Source organism: Colias philodice, chromosome 19, assembly GCF_061535455.1.
Source record: "Colias philodice isolate Cphi_HAF_F1 chromosome 19, ilColPhil1 Martin Lab GWU primary, whole genome shotgun sequence".
Classification (NCBI taxonomy): domain Eukaryota; kingdom Metazoa; phylum Arthropoda; class Insecta; order Lepidoptera; family Pieridae; genus Colias; species Colias philodice.
The window spans coordinates 5,858,281-5,880,620 of NC_143104.1; the positions used below are offsets into that span (position 1 = coordinate 5,858,281).

General features: G+C 31.7%; 1 protein-coding gene across 1 annotated transcript in view; it reads right to left on the reverse strand.

Annotated features, from left to right (window-relative positions):
- LOC149479976 (protein amalgam-like) overlaps positions 1-20,947 on the reverse strand; it is a 68,764-nt gene extending 47,817 nt beyond the window's left edge. The window contains exons 1-2 of the mRNA XM_089707251.1: positions 20,122-20,947; positions 2,139-2,485 (exon numbers count right to left, since the gene is read on the reverse strand). Of these exons, the coding sequence (XP_089563377.1) occupies positions 2,139-2,247 (109 nt within the window). The 5' untranslated portion in view covers positions 2,248-2,485; positions 20,122-20,947. The remainder of the gene's footprint in view (positions 1-2,138; positions 2,486-20,121) is intronic.
- Positions 20,948-22,340: the final 1,393 nt, after the last annotated feature.

Below are 22,340 nucleotides of genomic sequence, written 5' to 3' on the forward strand. Positions count from 1 at the left end.
ATTAAAAACTTGTATAACGATTTGTTGACTATGTTATTAGGACGGTAAATCTGGGGGTTACCATTTTGACTAAATAATTAAATGTTATTTGGAAGTTACTGAAACATTACTTATATGCATTAAATAATACAATATTTATTAAACACGCCTTTTTGATCATAATTTCGTAGTATTCCAATAAATATAAATAACGGCAAAAGAGCGATTTTTGTCACTTCTAAGGTATTGTCTAAATACAAAAGTTAATGTTATTTGGTCTTTGTTAGTGTTGCCCTTTGAAGTCTCTTGAGCCCTACGTATTTCCGGCCCACCTTCTCTCTTTACGACCTTTTCCTTAATACGATAGCGTCAAACTTTATTTGAACACAAACTCGTATTTTGTGATTGGATACAAAATCAAAGCAAAGGGTAAATAACATAAGCTTAGCTCAATACTACTAAAAGTAGTCGAATGTTAATCTTTAATTGAATATACCAATACAAAAAACGAAGAAATCAATCAAAAATCACTACAATTTATTTTGCAATAAAATATACGAGCAGGTCGAACATTAATCTCGAGTAAAGCCCACATTTTTTCATTGTAATTGCAATTTTTCCGTCTGACAGGGGTCGCCACTAGCAATCAGCATACCTTCCCGCAACAAAGGGTGTAGTAGGTACAATATAAATAATCTATACGAAGACAAGATTCGTTTGCTCGCTGTTGGAAAAATGTATCAACGACATAAAGGATGAGGCCGCGGTTCGTTACATTTTGTCACCCTCTGGGGAACACCTCAGCAAGATCCTACAACATGAATCTTTTACACCCGCGTCACAATTCTGATTTGTAACCACTAGTCAACAAAGTTTATAGCTCGTGCTTATACACATTTCGCGATAAACTCACCTTTATTGTTTTCCGGAATCCGGGTGCTTTTTGTAAAGGTACAAGTTACGCTGCCGCTTCATAAAACTGACACGTTTTTGGGATTGCTAGAGAGTAGTGTTAAGAACAACTAATGTTTTGCTTGTATTTACCTCAACGCGGAATAAAAGTACCTACGTTTTGTTCTTAATTTTTATTTAGTGTAAGTGTTCGAAATATTTTTAATTTAGACTACATGTATTTATTACACATACAATGTTCAGATCAATATGTACTAGGTATATGAAAATGATAGCTGATTAAGAACATGTGCGACTTGCTCGTACAGGCTATTTATGATAACGGTTTGCTACTATTGGACAAACATTGTGTAACCTCATTGAAATGTCTAGACTAGATAGTTATCATCACTTCAATTAAATTTAATCAAATAAAGGAATTATTTAAGGCTAACGTTAAAATTTATATCTAATGATAAACGTTAAAATTTTAAAGACTTTTGTATCTGATATTAATAAAACGGAACTTATATGCAAAAGGAATTAAGTTAATGCAAAGACGCATTTCTTTCATTAACCATTCAAAGATCAAAATGAGCAGTGGCATTGAAAACAAAAACAAAAGACAGTGATCTCAGGTCTGCAGTGGTTTACATTTCTCTGCATTATGCAGATTACAAGTCGCAAGAAACGCAAACATATCGTTGCTTTCTTTGAAATGTGAAGTCACAATATTTTCAACTCGTGAATATGTCATAAAAAATTCAAAGTTCAAGAATTGAAGATAGTAGTTACCAACCTATATACCTATCTATACATTATACAACCTATATACATACATTATTTTTCCATTAAAGTGCTCGTATATTTTTCGCGGGATGATTATTACTTTGATTTGGAAATGCATATTGCTAAGTTTATTTCAGTAGATAAACTTTTCTTTTGTTACAAAATATTTTGTCATAAAATTGTATCTAACATTTTTGTATCACACTAAATTTTACAACATTACCTACCTATTCACACTTAGCTAGTATTTCTTTGTAATAATGCTAATGATATTATGGTGGTATGAAAATCAGTATTCGAGTAAATGATTATTTGAATTAATAAATTTTCGATTTCCTCTACTTACTTTACTCGAGCATTAATCTGGTCAATTATAAGCGTAACAATTTATTCTCAGTCACAGTCACTATCAACTTTAACCCCAATAGAATTTTCTTGAATTACCTGAAATATATATTGAGAATGAAGTTTGATTTTACCTTTAGTGCTTTCGACGAGACAATCGATTCTCCAGAGAAGAAGTGCCACGTAGAAATTCCGCAGCATTTTGTCGAGGGAGTGAAACTTTGTTTTACGGAACCGCCTCATCTCTTACTAAGTTTCTGGCAATTTTGCCTTTTACGTTTTTGTACTTTAATGCTACCAACATTACAGAATACCTATCTATAGACTGAGAATATTAACTATTAATTTATTATAAATTAAATCTATATCTTTATCAACAAATACTAATATGATGATAATGTATTGTAACTTATTATTTTTATGTATAGAGATGAGGCAATCATTTTATATTTTAACGGAATCTTCTAAACGTTGACCGTATCTGAAACAATAAGAAAAACAAATATTAGTATTTTCAATAATTACTGCTAAAAGTATGATGTACAAGTAACGATTTTTGCTTTAATGTAGAGCATTCTTATTCCTGATTTAAATTGGGTATGTATTTTATTTTCTTTATTAACAGCTAAGAACAATAACTTAAAACGTATCTATTTATTTTTAACTCCAAGGAAAATATCAAAAAATGGTTGTTTCCAGCATAAACTAAAGGATGCATATATGAATAAAATGATATTAAATTCATAACGGGCTATCTGAGCATCTGTTTGAGAATGTATTTATAATTAAAACTTATAACATCTGTTTCCAGAGCTACAACGCTACTAATGGAATTTAAATAAAGAAAATTTAATAAAGCACATACAATATACATTATATCAAATTATAATTAAGTATACAAATGGCACTTAACATGCTAATCTGCTGTTATACGTAGCTGTTATACGTAGATAAAATAACACAATTTAAAATATTCGCGGCATAATCTTATTTAATTCAAAAAGCTTTTGATAGCTCCTCCAACAAATTTGATTACAACCCCGCTTTTATAAAAGAAAACAAGAGATTATTTTCATTCATAGTTTAGCAATAGTATTGAATTTTGATAGTTCTTAGTGTCATTTCCTTGACGTAATATCATAACAGGAAAAATATCTATTTCACCAAAATAAAAATATTACAATATATTTTGGAAACTGTATAAGGATGTCTATACGCATTGAACGGCCCAAGAGACACGAGGTTAAAAGGATTCCGTATTCAGATTTTAGAGGGCTCATTGTAACCGTAAAAACATTTTCTTACACCGGCGAACGCGTTACACAATTTTCAGCTTCTGACGTCGCTTCCTGCAGAATTCCATTACCGGAATAGCCTCAAGTGAAGCTCTTTTATTTTATACCCTATTTGTTTTTACATGTTAAAATATATCGCGCCGTTTAGTTTACTGGCTTTAGTTTAAATGAACTTAATTAGAGTAATAAACTTGTTAGCGGACCCTTGAAATTAAGCGGGTCGGGTAAATCGCAATAAAATAGTTGGTTGCGAAAGTTTAATATTAAAGGTAAATGTTTAAAAAGTTTTAAATGTCCATTCCAGAGCATGTTAAAATAATTGAATATTCTATTTTATAGCTTAACTCTATGTAAGTTTAATTGTTAGGGGATGTTTTTGTTTTATTTTAACAAGCGACCCGCCCTGGCTTCGGATAAAAATAAAAATAAAAATAAAAATTGTTTATTTCTTTTAAACAAGTTTTCATCTTGGGTTGGAGGTAAGTGCCCTCATTTAAGTATGGCGGATGGCTGCAATATGATAATATAACATGTTGAATCAATCTATCTATTAAAAAAACCCGCATGGAATTCCGTTGCATAGTTTTCGAGATAGGAATAAGAAAAGAGAATCGATTTTTATATATTTAAATACCAATTAAAATTTAAAAAAATAAGCAATTTATATTGCCTCGTCATCTGACAATTTAACAAATTTACAAAGTGTGCGTGAAATTTGTTATTTAAATAAATGATAAGGAGATCTTATAAATGTAATAAATATATAATTTCATACATTCATACCGAGCATGATAGTAAGATTGTGGTCAACACAATATTGTCAGAAATATATTATATCCCCACACTGACTGTAACCACGAACCTGAATATTAACTGGTTGGGTGTTGCGTATAAAATCAACGCGTCAAATAATCAATACAACAATAGTCTATTTGAGATTCCATTCCTAGAATATATTCGAAAAATCGTATTTACTTAGCAGAATAATCTTATCTGTCCAATATATTTAGAACGTAGGACCGTAGGTAGGTAATCTATAGCCTTTGTAAGAGCAGTACACCTGTTCTAGGTGCTGAGATAACAAATTTTATGTTCTCGTTACATTAAATAAATATATCTACTACGCTAAAAAGGCTATTTCGGCTGTTTCATTATACGAGTAATTGGAAATTATTAAGATGATACCACATTTTATAGCTGAAGTTTTCTTCGAGGTAATAATTTGTTGTTTGTTATTAAGTGAAGTGTATTGGTGTTGATGTTATTGTTAAAGCCAAGATTATATTTCTAAGAAATGTTTTTGATTAAGATTTATTATTGGAATGCTTTGTTATACTTACAGGTAGAGTAGAAATGATTTTCAGAATTTGTCAGGGTATTAGTTTTTCTTTTCCTTTTTTTATTTAACTATGTGAAGAAAGTTTAGTAGTATCATGTAGTATATTTAAACCACAAAGAAACTTAAACCGTAAAGAGCTTAAAGATTTAACCATGAAACATTCGGATGTAGTAAGTCAACATTGCCATAGTTAGTAATTAGTATCTACATTGGAGCAATAATTCGTATTTTAGCCATTGAGATATATACGAGGGCGGTTCAATAAATACTTAGCCTACAAAAAGTATACGAAAATTTTGGAAAAGTGGCAGTTTATTTTTCAACATAGTCTCCTTTTAGTTCGATACACTTAGCCCAGCGATGTTCCAACTTTTTTAACCCGTCCGAAAAATAGGTTTTCTCAAACTCTACAAAATAGGCCTCCGTGGCGGCGATAACCTCCTCATTTGATCCATAACTATTCCCGGCGAGTGATTTTTTCAGGTTAGGAAACAAAAAGAAGTCACAAGGGGCCAAATCTGGAGAATACGGTGGATGCAACAGCAATTTGTAGCGTAATTCGACCAATTTGGCCATGGCAACGGCAGACGTGTGAACCGGTGCGTTGTCGTGGTGAAACAGCACCTTTTTCTTGGCCAGATGGGGTCGTTTTTTCTTTAATTCGGCGTCGAATCGGCCCAGTAAATCGGCATAGTAAAGCCCTGTAATTGGTTTACCCTTCTCGAGGTAATCGATGTAGATCACTCCTTGTGAATCCCAGAAAACGGTGGCCATAACTTTTCCGGCCGATTTTACAGTTTTCGCCTTCTTTGGAGCACGTTCCCCGGTCTGGATCCATTGTTTTGATTGCTCCTTGGTCTCTGGTGTGTACCAGTGAATCCAGGTTTCATCGACGGTTACAAAATGACGCAAAAACTCCCCTGGATTCCGCTTAAACAGCGCCAAACACGTCTCCGATGTGGACTCACGGTTGCGCTTGATTTCCGGTGTGAGTAAATGCGGCACCCATCGCGCTGACAGTTTTCTCATGATGAGTTCCTCATGAAGAATATGATGCACTGTTCCTTCTGAAATGCCTACAGTCTCAGCTAGCTCCCGAACCTTCAATCGGCGATCTGCCAATACGAGATCATGGATTTTTTTAATGTTTTCCTCCGTATCAGCTCTTTTCGGTGAACCTGGACGTGGTTCATCAAAAACCGACGAACGGCCACGTGCAAACTCGTTGAACCAATTCTTGACGGTGGCCATCGATGGAGAAGAGTCACCGTACACAGAATCCAAGCCCTCTTTGATTTCGATGCGCGTTTTCCCGTCCAAAAATAAGAATCGAATCACCGAACGATATTGCTCTTTTTCCATTTTTGCAAAACCGATCGACACCTTCGCTTCCATAAGTTGTCAAATTAAAACAAATGAAGGGATTGGAATGAAAATTAAAAAAAATAATTAAAAAAGAATGAGCTACACTGTGGTAAACCTCTTTTGAAACAATAGCGCCCTCTGGCGATGAGGCTAGGTACTTATTGAATGCACCAGGTATGTACATATGGAGACGACACCGCCTACATCACTTATGTTCCGCTCAACATACGCTATATGGCGTAACTGCACGCTCATTTTTTATTTGTTTTAAAGTGAAACGCATCAAATATGCCTTCGTGTGTGTTACGATATTGCACAAATAATACAAATAATACGGAAAAGTGCAAAGGAATAACTTTCATCGGTAAGTACCTAACTAGATAATAATTTTTAAAACTTAGTTAGAGCAAAAAAATGGCGCACAGATTTTCTTCGTGGTGTCTCCTCCATACGTAGTAATATTATCTCAATGATTTTAGCCATTTTTTTTCTTCGTATTTTCTCGATGATACAATATATTATGTATTGTTGCTATAATGCACATCAGTTGAACGTTTAGGTACCTACTCGTATTCAGTTATAAGAGTCATTAGAATAAGCAGAATGATCACTACCGTATCTACTTTTGAATGTTTTGCTTATTGTTATTTTTAATTTAACCTACGTGTTTATTAATACCACCAGTCCGTTAACCTTAAGGCATTATCTAAAGGTTTCAGTTTAACTTTACTTTTTGCTAGGTATATATTATGCTTAAAGAATAAACAATTAGTCCGTCTATACGTACAAATAAAAAAGTCGTAAAGCACAAACGGAAGCAAAGCCCATCGTATATAATAAAACGAGCATAACATACGTCATCGTTGCCATGGCAACGTGACGTAACGACTGCAGCCGTTCCGATAGCATCGCTCTCAAGGGAAAACGACAACTCTCTTCGACAGCACTTTTTGCTATAAAAGAAATAATCAGTTTTCGAACGGCTTTAAAATGTTTTATGATGTTATTTCCACTTGAATTTAAACGAAAGCTCTGGAGGAATTTATTTTTCTCAGAAAATAGGTCAAATAAAAGGTAAATATTTTGTTTATAATATAATTTTTAAATTAAAAACAGGAGACTTAGGGTTGATTCTTCAATCCTTGGTTAAAACTTATTCGTCGAATAATGTAAAAAAACTACCATTTTAAAAACGTATTCTAATTGCCCGTATTTGACAGTTTACGTGACATTTTAATATGATCGTGTAATACTTTATTGGACGGATAAGTTTTATCCAAGCATTGAAAAATCGGCCCTTAATGTCTCCTGTTTCTGCATTATTCTGAATTACTTGTTTTAAGTGGAAAATAATTAATATAAGACAATAGTATAGTTTCTCTGGTAATTGCCTTTATGATTCAGATAAAATCTATAACCAATCTCTTTATTGTGCATAATATAATGCAAGCAGGTAATTCCTCCGTAAACGTTTAAAATTTTTTTTAAATTTTTCCGAAATACTGTTTAAAAAAATACTTTAATCAAGAATATTATGTACATGCTCGTTATTTATATAGCAAGATAACTACATTCTCGGTCGGGTTATTGTAAGCATCGTTTCAGAATCTTGCCTGCCTTTATCGTTTGAATTTATATGCAGAACGACTATTCACTTCTATTTATTTTAATAATAACCAAACTAGGAGAGATAAATTGAAGTATTAAATAACAATATGCGTCCCAAAATAAAAACGTGAAATAAGCGCAGACATTAAAAAGTTTATTGTAGTAATAAGTTTTTTAAAAGATTTGTAGTAGTTTTAAGTGTTTCATCTAAAGCGACACAATGTCTTAATGTGCATCACTCATCTGTTAAACATAGAACAATTTGTGAAATGTAATTTTTGACATACGGCATTAATGTGACACATCTATCATATTTCTAGCATGTAACACTTCCAAAATAAAAAAGGGGTTGAGTGAACAGGCGGCAATTCCCAAGGGAGCTATTTCTTCCGAGCGGTTTATATTTTTAGATACATAATTAACTCTCGAATGTCTCGGGACATGTTTATCAACCGACTCCGCTAGAAATGCGGGATATACCTTATTACACGCGCTCACCTATAGTGATTCATGTCCCGGGTAATACGTTCAAAGCGTCTCCCTAAACGGTATTTATTGAGGTTAAGAATTGTATGAAACCTTTTCACGTATACACATTATATTGCCAAACTTCTTTGAATATAAATAGTTGTCTCAACGCCGACTTTGTTTTCAAATAAATTGGTTGGAAGACCTATAAAAACATGTGAAACATTTTAAGGATATAATATAATAGAAACATAATACAAGAATAATATAACAAAATATCGCTCTTAATTAACATTCTATTTTCATTGTTGCCGAGGAACAAAAGTGTAAAGAAAGCACAAATTACAACATGCTTACAATTAACTAAGAATAAAGGAGTATAATTAAGGTTTTTTTCCACGGTGAGTATAATGCATTCACTCAAGGTTGTTCCAAGAATTAAAAATGAAAAATTGTAAGGTTGTTTGCCTTCAACATGTATTTTTCGTATTCAAGTTCGTCCACACACGACAAAAGGTAATCAGTTATATGGACATAACTGATAAACCCGAAGACTTTTTTATTTGTTTGTATGGATGAACGTGCTTATCAAATATCACAGGAACTGTATTTTAGTTTAATAGTAGTTTTTTTTTTAGAAATACAGTTTTTGAGTTGTACATTTATCTATGAAGGATATTTTATATAACATCACGTACGACCTTTTACGACCAAATAGCAGCGGGGCATCAATGAAAAATGTGAAAAATGTTACTATGTTGGAAAATCTTTTGAGAGCAGTCATGGTTGCCTTGTCGAGTCCATATACAATTAGTCCATTGAAAAGTTACATTTGGGGTTGCGTTTTTTAGAGGACGCAATTTTATTTTTTCGATGTGTAGGGGGGGGGGGGGTAAGTGAGAAGCTAAAACCAAGTTTGTGGGGTCGCCACCCTTGTTCCACGGCCGCCATCTTGAAAATAGCGGTTGACATGGTTTTTACGATATATATCATGAACTATATAACAGATAAAATAAATTGTTGACATTATTTGTTGCAAATTAAATTCTCTACAAATTTGGTCCTGTGTCTTATTGTCATAGAACTACAAATAAAAAAGTTATAAGCGAAAATGTTCAGAAATACGAGATATTTATATTTTTCAGTAAAACTTTTTTTTATCATTTTACGAAGAAATCATATCAGACCATTTTTGTAGATTGTTTTTCGAGGAACAACTTTTACATACAACATTTTTTCACTAAGTACCTAAATAGCTAAGGTTTTACAGCGCTCCGAAGTGAGTACTATCCCTTTCACACCTAACTTGGCAAGTGGGTGTGAAAGGGATAAAAAAACATACAGGCGTCATTCAAGGTCATATTTTCTTGTTACAAGTTAATGTTCATACTGAAATCTCCAGTGTATTAGATATAAGCTTCTTGATTGCATACGATCAGTCTGACAGAACGTCGACGCATCATGCGACCGCTTTTATCATATTATCGTATTTCAGTCAGCACATCATTCGTAAATGACGATCCTAGTATGAATGGTGCGTTTCAGCTACAGCACATTTAACGCACTAAATAATACAAGATTTTAACGAATGCACGAACTTATGCACAAAATGCCATACCTCGCTTCTAGCCCCGTGTAGCCCGATCATAAGGAAAGCTAAAAGATTACCGCTATATTTTAGCGCTTCCAAGCATTGTCCAATTTACTATTCTCTTTGTCTCTTGTGTTTTAAATAGTGTATGCCCTCTCCCATAAATATATCACTTTCTGACATTGAAGTATTTGAAATGAAGTAAGTAGGTAGGAACTAGGAAGGTAGTACTTATTAGCCAATTATATAATGAAGTTTAATATATAATGTAAAATATTTACGTGATAAAGTTAAGTGATTAAGTAAAAAAGGAGATATACAAATATTTAGGTACAGACTTTTTATGCTGATCGTAAATAAATGTAAAAAAACGACAACAAATTGATGAATGTAATTACATTTTCATTGCAAAAGCGTCAATGCTTTATCAACAAATAATTTAAAACTTACTCGATCCATTTATATGATTATTTATGATGATAGATCTTTATCAATTTATCTTCTGTGTTTTAGCGAACACACATCAAACTGCAGTAACCGAGAATAGCCAATGATAAAACACAACGTTGAGCAACTTTTACTGCGGCCCAAAAGTTTAATGGAATATTTAGAAAATATCTCCAGTGTCTAACCCACAGAAATATCTCCCTAAGCCATTGAAATTGGCTTTGATGTTGGCGAGCTAATGATGCGAGAATAGACACGGAAGACAATTGTCTCTATCGTAATCTTTTATACGAGGGGATCTGGCCTCGCTATCCGAGAGGGAGTTGTGACATATTTTTAATTAAACATGCATTAAATTTTATGCTCTGTTTACAGTGAAGTGATACTGGGGTGTACGGAGAACTAAAGAGTATCTTGTATTTATAACTATGCGATAATTAATAATTATCTATAGACACTTAGGTGTATTTTTGTACCTACATACCTACGATTGAACTTGTGAACATTATAATTATTAAGTAAGATGCAATAACAACTAGAATGGTCAAGGTCACCAAAAATATGAAATTCATGAAATTAAACAAAAAGCTTTCTTTTTTATGGCTGTGAAAAGAAAATGCCCCAAGCGTATAAATTTTAGCATCCATTCAAGTATGCAGAATACATTATGTTAATTTGAAATGATGATTTTAAATAATATTTAATTTTTCCTGTTAGTAAAGTAATTACTATAATGTTACGTTAATTATTAATTACATGACCTCATTAAATTAATAATCAACGAACTGATTAACCGACGTATGATTTAATTAATTTAATATGTTATTATTAATATCGTCTTTTTCATAAAATCGTAACACAAACTAATGTCGTTTTAAAAATGTTTTTTTATTAATATTTAAAGTGAATAAGTGCAACTTCAGCCCGTTACGCAATGCTGATCGTAGAAGAAAGGTTAGGATATTATAACAGTTGATTTGACGAACACACGCAGGGGGAGGTTTACGTAGAAACGAGCATACTGTAGCTATGCTCGCTGCAAGTAAACCGACCCCCCCTGCGACAGAAGATGGAATAGCCCGGCAATAGGGCAGCGATATCCTTATTGGATACCGACGCATATTGCCACATTATGGGCTTGGGAGAGTCGCCAAGTCGCGGCACTCACCACGTAGGCGGTGGGGGTATAAGGCCTGGCTGTTAACCCCTGCCGTCGAAGGCGAATGGTGGCCACCGTTGGGTTTTAGTGGGTATGGCTTTTCGCGAGTCCCACATACCCCCTCACGCAGAAAAACTGCAGAGGGGGATGCGTAAATGCATTTCCCAACGTTAAAAAAAAAAAAAAAAAAAAAAAAAAGGATATTATAACAGTTAACATTTACATAAAACGAGCGAACGCTCATTCTAACCCCACTATGTCAAATTCTTCCAGTGTAAACATGCGTAGAGCAGGCTTTCGTTGTTCTTAGTGCGTTCGAAAATATTCTATGCAATGTTATAATACTGAAAAACACTGAATACGAGTTTTCGTTTACAATAAAATATCGCGAAAGACTGCTGATTGCTCTAGCTCTATGTTCGTCTGATGTTCTAATATTTATATCATGTCAATGTAGATTTAGTTGACAATTCACTATTTGATTCTTCACTTCTATATGTACCTGCTGATCTTCGGTTAGATTTAGGTACATTCGTGAATTAAGATATTTTCAAATAGATCTAGTTAATGTGCCTATAGCTCTTCAAATACGCGTTCATTTAAGGATTACTTTTCCTTCATCCTCATTATTGTGACAAATCACAATATTATTAAAAATTATCTTAGGTATAAAAATACCTAAGATAATTTTTTACTTTCCCTTTCTATAACTCCATTAAAATAATTCTACTGCTTACCATAATTCCATAAAATATATAGCCTATGCCAGAATAATGAAGCTTTTGAAACATTAAAAAAAAATGAATTCGATTCAAAAACTCAAAAATTTTAGTCTATATCTCTTTATGACATTACAGTTATTCGTAAGATAACTGACTTTTAATGAAAATAAATATTATATTATAAATAGGACTTACTTTAACGTTTTCATTCTATCCGAATTTAAGAGTAAAAATTTACAGAAAAACTGTTTTAGCGCTTTCAAGATATTACTCCGGTAATATTTAATTTTAGTACGCAAGTGTTCTATATCCCTTTTAATAGGATGAAACCTGAATTCGGTTCTCCGTTTTTACTTTTTATTCATGAATTATTCATTCAGAATCCTGTGGGAGACGTGTCAATAAATGAGAACAGATTTTTCGAAAATGGTTGATATTACAGCGGCCTCCAAGGGTTTTAAGTTAAATTAAGTTGACGTTCATCCTCTAATTACCATAATTGAAATATATATTTGGCCAATTTATTGAAGAAAAATGTTTGGAAGAGAATTATTGAAACCGCTTAGAGTTACTGTGTATCGACTACCTTAATAAAATTAATATAAGCTATCTTGGAATGTATTTCTAAGGGATTTGTAAGGAATTTGAACTTCTATTTAGTTTGAACCTAACTCAAAGCAAACTTTTGGGTCTGTACGAAATTGGAAACATCCTTAGGAAATCGAAGTTTAGTCTCGTTTTGTCATTTTTTAAACGTTTTGGTCCTTTTAACTTTTGTTTAGTATTGTCAGCTTGTTTAGTAACTTTGTGAAATTTAAGGGATCTTTAGAGATTTTATTTTGAATAATTGTTGTAAGCTTACTCTTTTATTTGTATAAAGAGAAGGTAAGCTACAAGTACAATGCCTCATAACCAAGACTAAACAGTAGGTTCCACTAACGACTGTAGAGTCACAATAGACATATTTCTTAAAAAATTTAAGAATAAACTCACAATTTTGCTTTTATCACTTTAAACTTTCATCTTATCACCGATTCTTAAAAAAAAACCAACAGAAATTATACCTACTATGTAATGAAGTTAAGTTAAATGCAAGATATGATGATAAAGTGTTTCCTATTAATTTTGTATATTCTGTGTGTTTTAATTGATTATTTTTTTTAGTTTCACCACAAAATAACCAATGGTATTTTTAAATAACAACGTGAAATAGTTGTTTGCTTAAAAAAGCGAATTCCTATAGGCTATGCCTCTAGTGGTACGGTAGAGAGATATATTACAACAGTTTCAACATGGATTTTTTAAAACCGAAAATTGAACAGTTTCCTCTGCCTGCTGACCTAGAAATCTCGGTAGAGATTTAAATCCACAAATGGTTTGATTTTCAATGCAAAAAAAAAACATTATTGATTCTCTTTTTCAGACTGTCTTATTTGCAATAGTTATTTAGTTGTTTAATCCTCGTATTATGAAGTATCAGTATTAAAAAATACTTTACCTTTATGTACAATTGCGTTTATTCTGGTAATTCATTCTTAAAATTACTCCTTCCACCTTGTAAACATAATTGCAAGCATAATTTAAATATAGCGCAGAAATAACTATAACATCAAACGAAAATGTAGCGTTATTTTTTCGTTTTATTTTCCAACGCACACATCGAAACGCTTCACAATTTATACACACATCCAAATACACAGCTATTTCAAAATAGATGACATTATTATGATTTGTAGCACAACAACATCATATTTCAATTACTATAATTAAGCAAAACACAAATACTACACGCACGGGATCATAGTGCAAAATTAACTTATGCAATACGATAATGAACTGACGCTGATTATTTACAAGTACGAATAATTCATTTGGTAGTCAAATTATCAGAAATGAGATTGTTAATTAGTGGGACGGTCCGATTTTCTGTTATGACGAACTGAGATAATCAGGCCTTTTAAATAACTGAAAATTTACTCCGCTCTTAAACTTTATTTACCATTAGGCTTCTGCTTTCGAAACGTTAATGCGTATAATCCATTCAAGAGTGTAGTCCATATTAAATGAACGTTACATTCGGAGGGACTATTTAATGTAACTTTAAAACTAAAACACATAAATTATGCTCCACTCTGTATTCAATTCGGTAATGGTTAGGCAAGCTTTACAGTAGACATATAACGATATATTATGTACGATTATTTTGCTCGAAACGTTTCATGATTTCCAGAACTGCTTTAATATTTTATTTGTATTAATTTGTGCTAGAAATAATACTGTTTAATTAAAGCACGGATTTAAATAAAAGCCCCGTGGGTATCATTAAATTAGTCTAAATAAGTAATTGTTTGTTTAAAGCATGAATTTCAATAATGGCTAAAATAATATTGTATAACTAATAGAAATTCAAAAAATAAACATCAATACTAATATGTTACTAATGTATGTTTAGGATAGGTTGATATAGAGTTACCTATAAAAGTAGTTTTAAGTTAATACAATCAAAAACGTGACTAAAAACAATTATACATTAATAATATTTAATTAGCACAAAGCAATTTTTGTACAGGTTTTGTACATTTTGTACAATGTTTTTGTTACAAGGGTTTTGTACATTGTTTTTTAATTGTTATTATTAAATACAGATCAAACTATAAATTGTGAACTTCAAAAGAATTTAAAGTTGAATACTAAGATTATAAATCCACAATCCACAATCCACATATCAATTAGCATTTTTATGTCTTCCAAACTTATAAGTCCCTTACATCGATTCAACAAAGTAAACAACAATTCAATTACACAAACAATTATGTTAAGGCATCCAAAACTCAAATGAGCTTTCATCTCGGAGTCGTCAATATCTCGATGGCAAACCACTCTCAGAAGTTCCCCTGCCTTACGAACTTTGTTGTAATAAATATGTTTGTATTAGGCGTATGTTATCGCGCTAACGTAATTGAAAAAGTTCTGACAAGGGTTAACTGGTCTCTTGAAACACTCGTGCCACTAGCTAGGCGTAAATTGTGCTATTTTATATCGCACAATGTCATGGGTGAAGTATTTATGTGATGCTATTATGTTTTATATCTCGTTGAGGATGCGAGCTTGTTATAAGGTGCTTGTTGTTAAGAGGGACTTTGATTCCTTACAGCCGTACAAAACAGGGACTGTGTCCTCATAGTCCTCTTATAATTCTTTTTAGGGACATTATTTTTTTGTCATGTTTAAAATAAGATCAACTCTCACATTATAATCATAATTTAATTATTAAAATCATATTAACTTCAATCGATTTCAAACAGGATTTAGTTCAAATATTCATCGACGAATATTATTAAATTTATGTTCAAGTTGCTGTAAAAGGAATTGCAAATTTTTTACCAATTAGCACAAACTATCATTAGAATTGAAAATTGCATGATTGAATTGCTATTAAATAGCAAATATTATAAATACCTCAATGTTATTACTAAATACCACGATCAAATAGAAGCAATCTATTACATTTGGTTTATAAATTACTAGCTTTCCGCCCGCGGCTTAGCCCGCGTTTTCAAAGAAAAACCCGTTCCCGTAGGATTTCCGGGATAAAACCTATCCTATGTCCTTTCTCGGGTATCAAAATATCTCTATACCAAATTTCATGCAAATTGGTTCAGTAGTTAAGGCGTGATTGAGTAACAGACAGACAGACAGACAGAGTTACTTTCGCATTTATAATATTAGTATGGATAACGCGTTTAAAAGTTTCGACTGACGTACCTATAATTAAATATCCAAACAATAATTCAGAAGCTCTCAGCTCGTTATAAGAATATCAATTTACAAGTTATAAAGCTTTGATACTAATATTTATTTAAATTATTATTAAACGAAAATTAGTGTTTATCTTCCCTGTTGTTAATAAAGCGTGTTTATTCCGTGCAATTTATATAATTTAACTTCATGTAGACATTATGTGAATTTTTTTTTGTAAGACTTGCGCATCATAACGTAAATTGTACTGTAACATACCTAGTATTCATTTAAGCCTGCACGTAATTACTTAGTTCCATTTACACGATACGATCATTATACTGAGTGTGCAGTGACTTCTAATAACACCCCAAATATTAAATACATCCTGTTAGGGCGCTTGTGCACTACAAGGAATTTTACCGTCCGGCATTCCGATTTTTTACGGTCCGGTGTGGCATGAAAAAACCGATGAATTGCTTGTGCACCTGTCCGTCTTTACTCGGATCAGTGCGGTACAGTTCAAGGAAGTTTGGCGGTATAATGCTATCATAAATGATTGTTTTTGCATTTTACAAGAAACGAGTAAAAAATATAGAAGGTGAAATATCATATTACTTCGTTATAATAAAAAGTAAAGTTCCGTAAGAGATTTAAAATGCGTGTTTCACTTATTTATTTTAATCGGTGACGAGGAGCTAAAGCTATTCCCACTTGAACTTTAACTTACCAACACTTACTTAGATAATAATTATAGGTCAATGCTTGGTCAATGTATATAAAATAACAATACCGACTTCTCAAATCTCATTGCCAACTAAAAGAAAGTAAAACAAGAGCTTGCTTTTAATTGGCATATGCAGAAAAAAACAGTAAAATCCAAGCAAGTGGGCATTCGAAAACAATTATACCTACAGCGACTCGTAGACACAAAAAACCATCCGGAATAGGGAAAAGTAAAATGTCGGACAGTAAAATTACGTATAGTGCACAAGCTAGTATATAGATTAATGGCGTGCCATACCGGACCGTAAAAAATCGGAATGCCGGACCGTAAAATTCCTTGTAGTGGACAAACGCCCTTAACCTTCTGTTAATTGATGAAGGATAGAATTTCAACATCAATCAAACATTAACAACAAAATAATAAAATTGCTTGTTTACATATTAACGATAGCTCATTATGATACATTTTTTACGTGTATTTAAGTAGTCCGTTTACGTTTGCAACGAATTCAGTCTTTTAATAATTTATTATGAAATAATACGATACCTATTAAAAAAAAGGGAATGTCTATTTCTTTGACGGTTTGATTTTTTTTCAATGTTTTCGGCCAATTTCCTAACTAGCTGAAGCACCAAACGAGAATTACAAAGTAAAATGAAATACTGTTGAATTACTGTTGATATAGGGCGTGTAAATTAGGCTATTTGTATTGTACAAAAATGAATGGCTTTGGCCCCGGCCTATTTTACCAAATTAGGGTTGCCCGCAAAAAATAATCACTTTAAATAGATCTTTAGAATATTTATATTAAAAACGAATATCGCAACGTCTTTCTTTTCAAATGAATCAGAAATTTTCAAATTAAATAGGTTTCCTATCTTTTAATCGTTTTATCATACATTAAAAATTAAATTAAAACATCGTAAGGAAGAGCAGAGTGAATGGGGCTCCGCTTCAGATGTAAGCACCCGCACCTAATGAATTTTGAGATGGCACTTATATTTCTAATCTTGAGGATCTCTTTGAAGTGAGAAACCCTGAATTAACGAGTTTTTAAATAGGGCCGGGGTAATAAATACTTTTATAGCTATGTCACAAATATAAGCGTTTAGTAAAACATTTAATATAAATAGTATCACACGTATCGATTCAAAATATAAATCGTTAAGTCAGCTGTTTAAATATTTATCAAGTTATTTGCAGTTATAAAATACGAGTTTACTTATGGTAGGTACTATTGGTTTAAGGAATATCAAATATTTTCGATAACCATGTTATAATTACTATGAAACAGGATACGTTGAATACGTAATGATAATATTGTAAACTTAAATAATATATTTAATTAAATCCAAACACTTTAATATTTCATTTCAATATGCAGTATTAATTAAAAATGATAACATTTGACCCATATATTAACCATATTGACGATGAAAAAATACGGTTTCAGCGTTCAAATCATAAATTGAACATTGAAAAATTCCCAGAGAGTTCCAGTTATTTTTTCTAAGTTTTAACTTCAAAACTCGTTTCTCATACTTTTCTCCATATTATAATTTTAAAATGCTATTCAAATAACTTTTCTCGCATTTTATGACAAGTTGCAATTTGTTGCGGTACTTATTTGTGGGGTAAAAAGGCAAAATTAAAAAATGTTAGTACGCATTATAATTTTTTTTCTCTATTAGTAAAGAGAGATTTCGCCAATGTGCATTATGCGTAAAAAAGTCTGAACTCAAATAAATTTGTAGACTGCTACTTGCCAGACTTGTATTCTTGGGACATAGAATAATATAACATTGCTAGTTTTATATACATTTTTTTCTGCTCAAAAAACATTCAAACATTGTCTTGTCCTTGTCAACTATTGAATACACTATCCAATAGTGTATGGTGAAAATAAAAGTTTTACGGATAAACATAAACATATACATTTTATCTATATGGATAAACTATTACAACTGTAAGTAATAAGAGTGATCACCTAAGGAAAAACTCTTTCTTTCACTACACTAGGGTAATACATGATATTCCATCAAAAGTTGTCGCACGAATTTCACATTGTCTCGTCAAAACGCCACTTGTTTCAATTTTTGTCTTATAATATGCTATTAATTAATTTGACTTCTTTTTATAAATTATCAGCAATTTTAGCTGACAAATAAGCTAACAGAACACATTCATAAACTATAAAACTGTATTTCGTTTCTACTATGTGGAACCAAGATAAAAAATAGCCTATGTACTAAACAAGACAATATTATTTACCTGCACTAAATTTCATACACATCTGATAAGCTGTTTTCGTGAAAGAGTCACACATTAATCCATACATTCTTACAAACTTTCGCTTTTATAATATTGGTAGGATAGGATTTTCCGTGAATTCATTTTTCCTTTACGTTTTTTCTTGTGACAAAATTAATATGCACGTGCTTTTGATAACAAATCAGAACTCAGAACAAAAGTGTTAAGTTTATATCAATCTATAAATTATGCAATTATTTAATTAATGCAAGCCTAATTGCTAGTTCAGCCGTAAAAATATAAAACAAACGAATAAAAAAAGTTATGAATTAATAAAGGCGAAATTGTAGTACATATCTACATTTATTAAATAAGTACCTAAATACCTTTGCTATAAATCAATCACTTTTGTGCCTCTTTACTGCGTAAAGGAACTTTTCAGGAATTCCAACTACCAGTTAGAATACCTGGAAAGTACTTAGTTCGGTCTAAATCCTATAAGTATGTTGTTGTAGAGTTTATCGTTATAATACAAACACAGACACATAGGTATATACTATAACAAATAACATATTTTATATTTTTTTCTAACTCACCAGAGTCTAATAATTTTGTTTTTTTATAAGATGTTTTACATTGATCATTATTACCATTTACAAACACTTAAAATACGCGAAATTGCGATCTAAAGAAAGATCCTAAAATTGTCTCTACCAATGAACTCTACATACGTCATGCCTTCTACCTTCTATCTAATACACAAAAAGGGATAGATAATTCAAGCGCAATTATAAAAAAAGTAACTACATAAAACATAAAACTTACTAAGTACATAACACTTAATTAATTACTTATCAACGTAGAGCGTAATGCGTACATAACAATATTTTCATAAATGTTTCAGGCTAAGAAAGATCGTCTGTTTCATTAATTATAAAACATCTTTATTATCAAGAAATTAATAAACATTATTCAAGATCTGAACACAGAATAAAGTTGTTAAAACTTTATAGTATCTGTATCCGTTAATAATAAACAAGCTATGAACTTTCTTTAATGTTTTTATTACTTTCCTAAAAACGCTGTAAATATAATATTTATTATGACTCATAATCCAAATGTTTGACAAATTATTCATGTTGTTATGTTATTTTCATTTTAAAATATTTTTATTATATTTTATTATTTATTTTATTCGATATTGGAGATTGATGCTGTGGAATAAATTATAGCATTTTGGTATACATATTTATAATACGTACATATGATACGACACGATAACATTTCATTTAAACGAAAAGCAAGTGTGTAGATTCAAATAGTAACTTGCTTAGAAACAGAGATTTTTTTTAACTTCATTAATTATATTTCGAGCAACTTTCTTTGTTTAAATAATGGGTAAACTTACTTATTTTCAAATCACTTTCCAAATCGTTCAAACCAATGTTCACTCACTTAACACAAAACTTAACACACGCTAATTTCGATATTTCCGTCAACACTTAAAAAATTCAGCCGTCGTCAAACAGTTTTAGTTTTCGTCACGTAACAAAATTTAAGCGCGCGAAGATACGTCTCCGCTATCGCGCGAGCCAGAGAGATCTAAAAAATCTGAGTCCTGGAAGCTTATTGCCATGCCGTTTCATGTTGAAGCTTCAACTACGAGCATTACACGACTTACAACTCTGTTGTGAACGCTTGTAAGTCGACTCCTAAAGTTGGCGCTGACGTCGTTTCACAACTGAAGACCAGAGATAGGGGAAGAAGTACAGATGCTGCGCGCATGCGATTTTGGGTGCTAGACTCACACAGCGAAGTAACGTAGCAGTGTGTGTACATGAATGAAAAACATTACATTGTTTGAGTCGGCGTTGGACACTATTCTTGGATAAGTATTCCGCATCTTCCCTGGAGGCGACTAGTAATCGGTTGTTGAGGAAAACTGTTGGGCTCTTCGGTTTTAGTGATACTTAAGTTCAAAGAACAATGATTCTACATACGTCCATCGCATAAAATGACCTGACATGGCTATAATCTATAATATAACTTGAAAAGTTTGGTCAAACTTTTTTGAATTTCACTTCATTCAAGTGGTTGATGTTTGCTTATGTTTTGTACTTTCTCATTTTTTTCTTACATCAACCTAATTAAAACATTGAAGTAAATAAATAAACATGAATTTACTTTCATGATTTCGTAGTAATTTTATACAGATGCAAGTTTTGTGAACGTACTTGAGAATTCTGAAAAGCGCGCGGTTAATATGAATTATTTGATTAATTAACGTGAAATTTTTTGTTAACAGAATTTATTAAGTTTATTTTAATTTCAGAATCCAAATAATGACATATTATTATATGTTGACCTTGTAATAATAAATAATTAAAGTCGACCTTACATTTCAATTTTCAATGTATTTTTCATAAAAAAAGTGTTGGTAGATGTTTTATTTGAATTTTCTTTATATGTCTTTTTCCCATCTTGTCTCGTTTATATAATATTTCTAGATAAGTTATATGTTTAAGATAATTTCCTCGTCTTTAAATATAAAATATTTATATGGTGTTATTTTTGCTTTTGTTTTAAGCTATTTTTATAGCACATGATAAAATCAAACACAAGCGGCGCGGGCGCGGGCGTGCCATAAGCGCACCTCTTCAACCTGTTTTGCACAACGTCTTTCTTCTACATTTTGTATGAAAGAACTTTGGAAATAGCCAATTATAGCGCACCCTGTCCCGCGCCTAATAGTAGCCAACGCTAAAATAAAAGGACAATAGGAATTTGAACTATTAAACAACGTCAAACGAACAACGCACATGTTATGGTTGGCAGTTATCTCGACATGAATGACTGAATCCGAAACACTTCAGAACATCGACATCCAGGCTACAGCAAAAGGAATTTTATTCCTTCTCTATTCGTTAGTAATCTGTTATACCTACTAGGAATTTAATTCTGTACTATATACGATTTCTTTTTGTGTAGTAATTTGTACTCGTACACGTTTCAATATACTTAAAAGAAATGTTTTACGTCTATTTTTAATGGTATCTTTATTTTCATTTAATTAGCTTCATTCATTATTTCATTAATATTAATGTCCTTTATACAAATATTTGATGGAAACCAAGTCGAACGAATGTAAATAAATATTATAAAAACCTAATTTAATTGAACTGTGGTGGATACTAAACTTTTTTCTGTCTTTCTAAATTAATTAAATATGTAAATTATAAACTGAACATAATTGAGTATATTAATTACAACCTATGTATTAAATTAAGTTTCCTTTAAACTTGAATGCCAATCGAATTATATCAGAGTTTTCCTTATTTAATACCTTGGATTAGCCAAAGCTTTGCAGTCCACTATATAATTAACAAAATCTATCTGGCAGACTGAGAAAGCGGTTCGTAGTAAAGGATAAGCGAAATGGCTCGAGAAACTCGGGCCCGGGGGATCGTAAAAGTCAACGCGTGCATTTCAATTTAGTTATACCTGACACATTTTTATGAACACAAGATTTTGCTTATAAAGTTGCTAAATAAAGTTTTTTCCCTTTGAATTATAGCTTAAAAATGTTATGTAGGTACATTATCTATTATGCAGGTAGTTAGATATTTA